The sequence below is a fragment of the Populus euphratica genome, unplaced genomic scaffold (assembly GCF_000495115.2).
Source record: "Populus euphratica unplaced genomic scaffold, PopEup_1.0 scaffold403.1, whole genome shotgun sequence".
Lineage (NCBI taxonomy): Eukaryota > Viridiplantae > Streptophyta > Magnoliopsida > Malpighiales > Salicaceae > Populus > Populus euphratica.
This window is the reverse complement of record NW_011500081.1, coordinates 214,652-221,792: the sequence shown is the minus strand read 5'-3', so window position 1 is coordinate 221,792 and position 7,141 is coordinate 214,652. Positions and strand designations below refer to the sequence as shown.

Here is a 7,141-nt window from a genome sequence, read left to right as displayed (position 1 = left end):
AATGCCGAGTCCATGGCGAATGGTGTTTATACCGGCAAAGTGGAAGTGAAAGAATTGAAGACATTTGTGGTTAGGTGGCATAGAAGATCAGTTTGATATTGGGATTCATTGATTCTCTGATTCCCAAATCCTTGCCAAAACGTCCATGCATCTAATTTCCCACAAGTCGAAGATTAAGTTGGGAGACAATCTCGAATGGAGGTTTTCGGGTCTGAGACTTTCCCTTGTGACAAGAAAAGTTTGGAGTTGCAGATCAATTAACTACATTCTGCCATATCAACTAGAATTTCCACCGAAAACAGGTTTGCTAACAAGAGCTGGTGGTTAATTATACTCAGAAGGATATCACATCTTTGCATTATAAAGAATAATAATCCAGTTGATGCCAAACTAAATTCTGGCTCTTCTCCAGTTTCTTTTGTACAAAAATTCAATGCCCCAATTCCCCTACGCCTAAACCTTCACCAAGACAAAGGAAAACACTCCCACCTAGTAGAACAAACACTTCCACCTAGTAGAACAAACTGTCACAAAATTTTTAGGGTTGCAAAAGATTTCAGCACATACCAGTTTACAAGAAAACTATGCTACAGATGAGAACTCTAAGAAGCAAAAAGCTCATAGAACCGAGGTTATACAGATTTTGGGCAGGAGGAGCTGAGCTCGTGGAATTCATTGATGGGGCTGTAATGTTTCCAATACCATTTATCTTGCCGGTGCTGCAAGCAAGGATCAATTAAACATATTAGAAGAAAGGGCTTTTCATGATAGAAACTGACTTACAAGCATCCCTAGTTGTTTATCTCGTGCTTGTAAACGAAGAAAAAGGGTATTCAAATGTTAGTGACTGAAACAAAGGCAGGACTGGTTATTTAGCATACCTTCCTGGGAATAAACAGGTACCATGACCTGCCATTGAATCAAATAGTGCATTAGAACTTCAGAAATGGTTTTTCCGTGCCGCATGACACAGCCAATAAAAAAAAAAAGAAACAGAAACAAACACACATAGAAGAACAAATGTTGAATATTAAAGGAAGAAGAATCTTACTCGGGTTTGTAGTGGTGATAGCAGCCACGCCATTGAAGTCACATGTCCCAGGAGCCTTCCCCATCCGACTATAGTAACTGTTAAATGCGTAAGTTGCATGTGCAATCACATTGTCTGGTTCGTAACATGGCTCTCCCTGCAATATAGCACTGCAATTAACCTTGCCAGGTCCACAAGCCCAATCCAAAGCAGCTTGCAGCATCTTTGGGTCAGCGCCTTCCTTTGCAGTGCAGTAAGTTTGGTTCGTAGTGTCATTAGCTAGCACTAAGCCAGCCCCAGTCAGATGCAATATGTAAATAGGCTCCCCATTTGCGTTAAACAATCCCCAGTTCTTCTCTGAGACTGGCCCGGGTTTCAAATCCTCATTATACAGCTCATAAATGTATGTACTAACAGCAATTCCAGGGTGATTGGGGGTTCCAGTTTTGTTGAGCACATGCCTAATCAAATTACTGTTGTATGTGTTGGCATTATCTAGAGTTGCATCCGGCTCATTAGTATCACCTTTAGATGGCCAGCCAGATTCAGTTACCATGACAGGGATGTTAGTGAAATTCAGAAAATTCATGGCGAAGTATGCAGCATCAACCATGGCATCAAAGACATTGGAATAGTGAACAAGTGTGTTAGCATCAACAGCTTCCTTGGTTGGAGCAAGAGGCTTCATGAGTGCATAATCTAATGGAATCACACCATTTGATTGCATATAGTCATAGTAAGGGTATATATTGAGCATCAAGTGTGACCCTGTAGACTGCAAGAAATTGAGCATGGGAATCAAAACAGGATTCCATGAGCGGTTAAAGAAGGCTTGGGATGGTGGGAAGGAATCGAGGATAATAGATGACGAAAGGGGTGTTGAAACTTTGATTTGGCGATCTAGATTGGATGCAACAAGGGCTGATTGAATGTACTTCATGGCATTGACAAGGACTGGCGCTGCATTGGGTATGGTGGTGAAAACCTCAGAACCTACACAAATGGCTGTGATGTTTGTAGCTGGGTAATGAGCTACAATATTATGCGAAACCCAATTAGCAGCAGTTGAATTCGATTGACCAATTCCTAGAAGCTGTTCATTGGGAACAGAGACCATGACCTGAATGCCTGTATTTGCAAGTGCAACTAGCATGCCACGGTCAGCATCATAGAGCCGGACATGCCAGATTTGCTGAGCCTTGAGGAGGGCTACTACTTGAGTTGGGTGAGGCATGTCAGAAAGGTCTGTTCCTATGTTAACACCAATGAATGCTACTGCAACAAACATAAAGCGAACATTGTAAGATTGCATCTATGTCAAAAATGTATCACCAACATGTGGAAAAATGCAATTATGCAAATGCAAGTGACACTTGAGGGAATAACTGTGCAATAAAAGTTCACAAACCACTAGATCAGATGATTCAGTACAGAAAACACAAGCTATCGAGAAGGGCAGCAGCTTAGCTTTTTTATAAGGAAAGAGGATCATGATCACCTAAGACACGCAAGAACAACGAGTCCATTGTCGCCTAAAAGGGCAGCAGCTTCCTCTAACCAGGAAGGAAAGGCATCTCGTGACGAGCATTCGTTTGATTTGGACGGTCTGAAGTTGGATTAACTCATAATAGGAGATATTTCCTAACCATGCCAAGGCAGCTAGCTCTTCAATCTCAGTATGGGCGAACAAATATAATACTTGATTCAAGGTATGCCATTAATTTCATTAGAATAAGAGAAACTTCTAAAGATGGGCCCAGAACAAAGTTAGACTGACAAAATATAAATTAAAATGCACCTTGTGATTTGGCCATTTTGAACTTTTAGTGATAGTTGTTCGTTACTTGATGCTCAAGTGAATTGTTTTTTTCTCAATAAGCAATGTCCTTTAACTCTGTTCGCAACAAGAAAATGGCAAAACCTTTTTCCTTGTGGTGCTAGAAAGACGTTGAAAATTGCATCACACCAACTGTTGTTCGTTTTTTGAGCAAGTGGATTGTGTTTTTCTCGATCAGTAATGTCCTTTAACTCTGTTTTCAACATGAACATGGCAATCCCTTTTTCCTTCTGTTGGTAGAAAGACATTGAAAATTGTATCCTTAACACTAAGAGGAAACAGTATAAAGAAAATAGTTGGTGCTTTTTAGGATCACCAATTTTTCCTCTTTTTCCTCGACCTTATAGAAATATATGTAGTGCCCACACATAATCATTCCCTATCAGACGACCCTATTAGACAATGTTCAAGGAGCAAAGCACAAGTCACTCAAGTATAATACTAAACTTCTATAACTACAATTAAGTGATCAAATACTGGGGTATCATCAGTTTCCTCGTATTTTTCCTCTATGACAAGCATGATGCTATAAACGTCTAAACTACACATGTTATAAAGTCTGAAAAAAAGGCTAGGGTGACTTTGTTGAAAAGCTCGTAGTGCTAAGGAAGAACACATCAAAACCAAGACTGATTCACCAAAACTGTGTCTTTTTATAATTATGTGGTCTGATCCTACACGAGGACCTTGCAACTTCAAGTAGCCTCAGTAGCAATCTTAAATGATTTTTTATAATGAAGTAAGGTCCTACTTTATTAGAGTAATGGAATGGTGTCCTGCCTATGTTTATTTAAAATGTCCATGCAAGAGAATGGCTTCCCTCCTAATTTGTGAGAAGAAACTTTAGCAGTGAACCATGAAGCGGCTCAAGGGAGAAAACTTAGTTTTCCTTCCATAAATCGGGCTGAAAATCAGATGGTCTTTCAAGCTTAAGTCTTCGTAAAATTTCATGTTTTTACTTGAATTACCTCCATTAGCTGCCACCTCTTCACTAGTCTCACTTCTTTTTCTGTCAAGCATAAGTTGTCTCTCTTTATTCTTGTGTTATGCCAAAAAAGTGAGAATTGGCTTCTCAAAAGACTAGCTCCTTGATCAGCCATGTCCTAATAAATTATTGGTTGGATGGTCCTATGGACTATTTTGATGGTCAACTCACAAGTTTGCGACAAATTAACTTTCACGGACCAGCTATGAAAAGCATACCCTAACCAAGTGTTTTGATTCAGTAATTTTATGGTGCTCAAGCTATAACCAGTGACCAGTTACAGCATGGGCCCGCCTACCACCTGGTTACTCTTGCTAACAAAAGTAATGTTGACAAGAATGGTGGGTGAACTCACACTGTAACTAGTGGGATATACACCAATCAAAACTTAAGTACGATAGCAGGCAATACTCTCTCCAACTCGAATGTGAGAAACTCGACACTACGAGAGACTATTGTATAGGACTGCATCAAGAACATCATGATTTACCCAATTTACTCTGTTGAATCAGACTAAATTGTGGAAACATGATGCCCTACAAAGATAATTTGTTGAATCAAATTCATTGAACTAACCATGTGGTCCTTAGAATCATAGTAGGCAATACAATCTCCAAACGAAACCATCATAAAACCGGTGCATAATAACTTATTTGAAATGATTAAGGAGACAAAAATCTACAACTTGTTAGCATTGATACTCAAAGGCTCCGAGGCATCCTCATTTCTAGCATGGTTTGCTAAATTAGCCCAATGTCCATAATTTTCTCTTAGATCTTCAAGAGAAGAAGAGAGAAAATGAGAAAGAAAGCAATGTGCTCGGATAATGCATCTTATTTTAAGCTAACTCCACTATCTTCTTATTCTCAATGGGATTTGAAGCCATACCATTTGCAAAAGCACTTGTAGATATTTAAAAACCAAAAACCCTTATTCCACCTTAAACCTTAATTGTCTTGGTAATTACTTAAATACAGGAAGAAACTACACAGTAGACAACACCCCGAAAAAGAATAATTTGTAGGTATTTGAACTTTTGTTTTCCTTGCATTGCTTCATTCAAAAGGTTTGATATCTTATTGTGCACAAAACCTTCTAATTATTTGACCCTGCTAGTTTGATCCATTGCTACCTAGTTTTTGATCTCATGGTCTAATACTTACCTTCATTACTACCGTGTTTAGTTAAAAAAAAAAAAGTGGATAATTTTCAGGCAATAAAAAACGTCCAACATATAATGATCTCTTGAAGGCCCATATGTCGTTGTAGTGGAGATGCTTCCCACCACACGGACAAACAGGTATACAGCATAGGAATGGGATTGGTTCTTTTCCTTTTGAGTTCTTTTATACTTGCTGTGACAAGAAAGAGAACGGGAGTGCTATATATAAATTGATACACACGCGCGCGCATATCATGTTGATGCTATCAATGTAATGGTTTAATAGGCCAAAGAAAAGAAGGAAAAGAAAAGAAAAACAAAAATAAATTTATTTACAAATGCATGCACAAATCCTTGGTAGAGTGATGGGGATGGACTATTGCAATTTAAGATGCTAGTATGAGGAATGGGTGCCAAATTAGGGATACTTGCAAATGGATAAAACAAACAAGATAAAAAAGAAAGTAGCATTGATGGTTCCCAACCATGCCTGGCCCAGGTTTCAAGTCCTAGAAGAGGGGCTTTAATTCTCTAAACTTTGACCGCTTGCACTACCCAAGGCAGAACCATATCCCTTTACGAAAGAACAAGAGGGTAAAAAAATGAAATAAACTACGAGCTGTAGGACAATATAGTAGCCTGTTAGAAACTGGGAGGTTACAAAATTCCCTTTCCTATTTATTCAATCGTGAAGAAGGAAGTGGGCATTTAAGGGATTTGCATAGAGTGAGGGCCAAGTTTTCAACAAGGTCATGTTCAGATACAGTAGCCAGGAGGACCCAGAGGAAAACAAAATCTAGAACCAGCTGGCCTCCACGATAGACAAACATTTATCACAGAATGTTAAAAGAACAGAAATGAAACCTTTTCTTCCGTTCAGTTACAGAACATTCAGCATGGATTGAAGAACATTAAATTAAAGCCCCCAGGTCCCAACTTCCCCTCTGTCATTCCTTTATGTCCTAATTTAATATCTAACCAGCAAAACCTCACACACAAGCAAGCACAGATGCACAAAGACAGACATTGCCTACAATCTTGACAGCATTTTTTTACAAAACCACTTAACGTTCTGCTTTACCTTCAGCTGCTACACAAAATTTTACTTCAACATCAAATCATTTCAAAGCTTTTAATGCAGGGAAGAACAGGTAGACAATCTGATACCATTAGAGAATCCATAATATAGAAGCCGTTGAACAAAAAACAGAGAGAGAATGAAAGCAAAACAAGAAGTAGAAGACATAAAAAAGAATGCAGGAAATCCTTACCATCATCAGCAGCAACAAAAGAAACTTCTGCTACTAAGACCAGAAGTGTAAGAACAAACAGAGACTCCATCTTCCAGAACATTATCTATAGAAACTAAAAATTGAGACCCCAGGAGAGTGTTGAGAGAAAGAGAGTGAGTGTGAAAATGGTGCTGACAAGGAAGACTAGTGAAAGGAAGCAGGTCGACAAGCAAGAAAATAAGGAAAGTAGAGAGAGAAGGTCAGAGAATGAACGGTGAAGATATCATCTGCAACTGTTTACACAGTGGACAAAACAAAGCAGTGTTAAGTGTAACGCAAAAGACGTTGTTGTGTAATAAGAAACCCAAAGCCTGGGCAAACTTTAGCTGTTTGGTCATGTTCTGTTTTGCTGTTGGTAAATTGCTAGAAACCATTTTATCTGATCCCTCTGTTTTTAAATAATTGATGAAATGAACCTTTTACTTTAAATTTGATCAAATCAACTTTAATCCTGCACAATTACACATAACATTTATCTGGCTATTTTACAGGTGAAATTAGAAAGATTTTATACTTCTTTTGGCTTTACAACTTAACGTAAAGACCAACTAATTACATAAATCTATCATCGTTTCAATTGAATTATGATTTTTATTTCTTAATCTCACAAATAAAATCAAGTTTTTGTAAAAATAAAAAGTTTTCCCAGCAATGATTAAGCATGGTTATAAAAACCAGCTACAGCAATAAGCAGGTTCAAAAATAAATCAATGGTTAGATGGGTTTATCTTATTTGACCCTAGCAAATCTAAAATAGATTATTTTAATTTTTTAAATTTTAAAATAATGTTTTTTTAAGAATCATTTTCCTTTGAAAAATCAAATGAAGTATTGT

At 38.0% G+C, this 7,141-nt stretch overlaps 1 protein-coding gene across 1 annotated transcript; it reads right to left on the bottom strand.

Annotated features, from left to right (window-relative positions):
- Nucleotides 1-318: 318 nt before the first annotated feature.
- LOC105108808 (glucan endo-1,3-beta-glucosidase 2) lies at nt 319-6,604 on the bottom strand. Its single transcript, XM_011003266.1, has 4 exons — nt 6,286-6,604; nt 1,052-2,305; nt 882-909; nt 319-719 (listed from the first exon to the last, which is right to left on the bottom strand). Exons 1-4 carry the CDS (start codon nt 6,365-6,367, stop codon nt 572-574), a joined length of 1,512 nt encoding a protein of 503 aa, XP_011001568.1. The 5' UTR covers nt 6,368-6,604; the 3' UTR covers nt 319-571.
- Between the last annotated feature and the right edge of the window lie 537 nt (nt 6,605-7,141).

Excerpts from the sequence above, each read along its gene's own strand:
- LOC105108808 (XM_011003266.1), bottom strand. The coding sequence starts at position 6,367 with ATGTTCTGGAAGATGGAGTCTCTGTTTGTTCTTACACTTCTGGTCTTA. Across the intron at positions 2,306-6,285 it reads TTTTGTTGCTGCTGATGATG|TAGCATTCATTGGTGTTAAC; the intron begins GTAAGGATTTCC and ends TGTTTGTTGCAG. Across the intron at positions 720-881 it reads ACCTGTTTATTCCCAGGAAG|CACCGGCAAGATAAATGGTA; the intron begins GTATGCTAAATA and ends CCTTGCTTGCAG.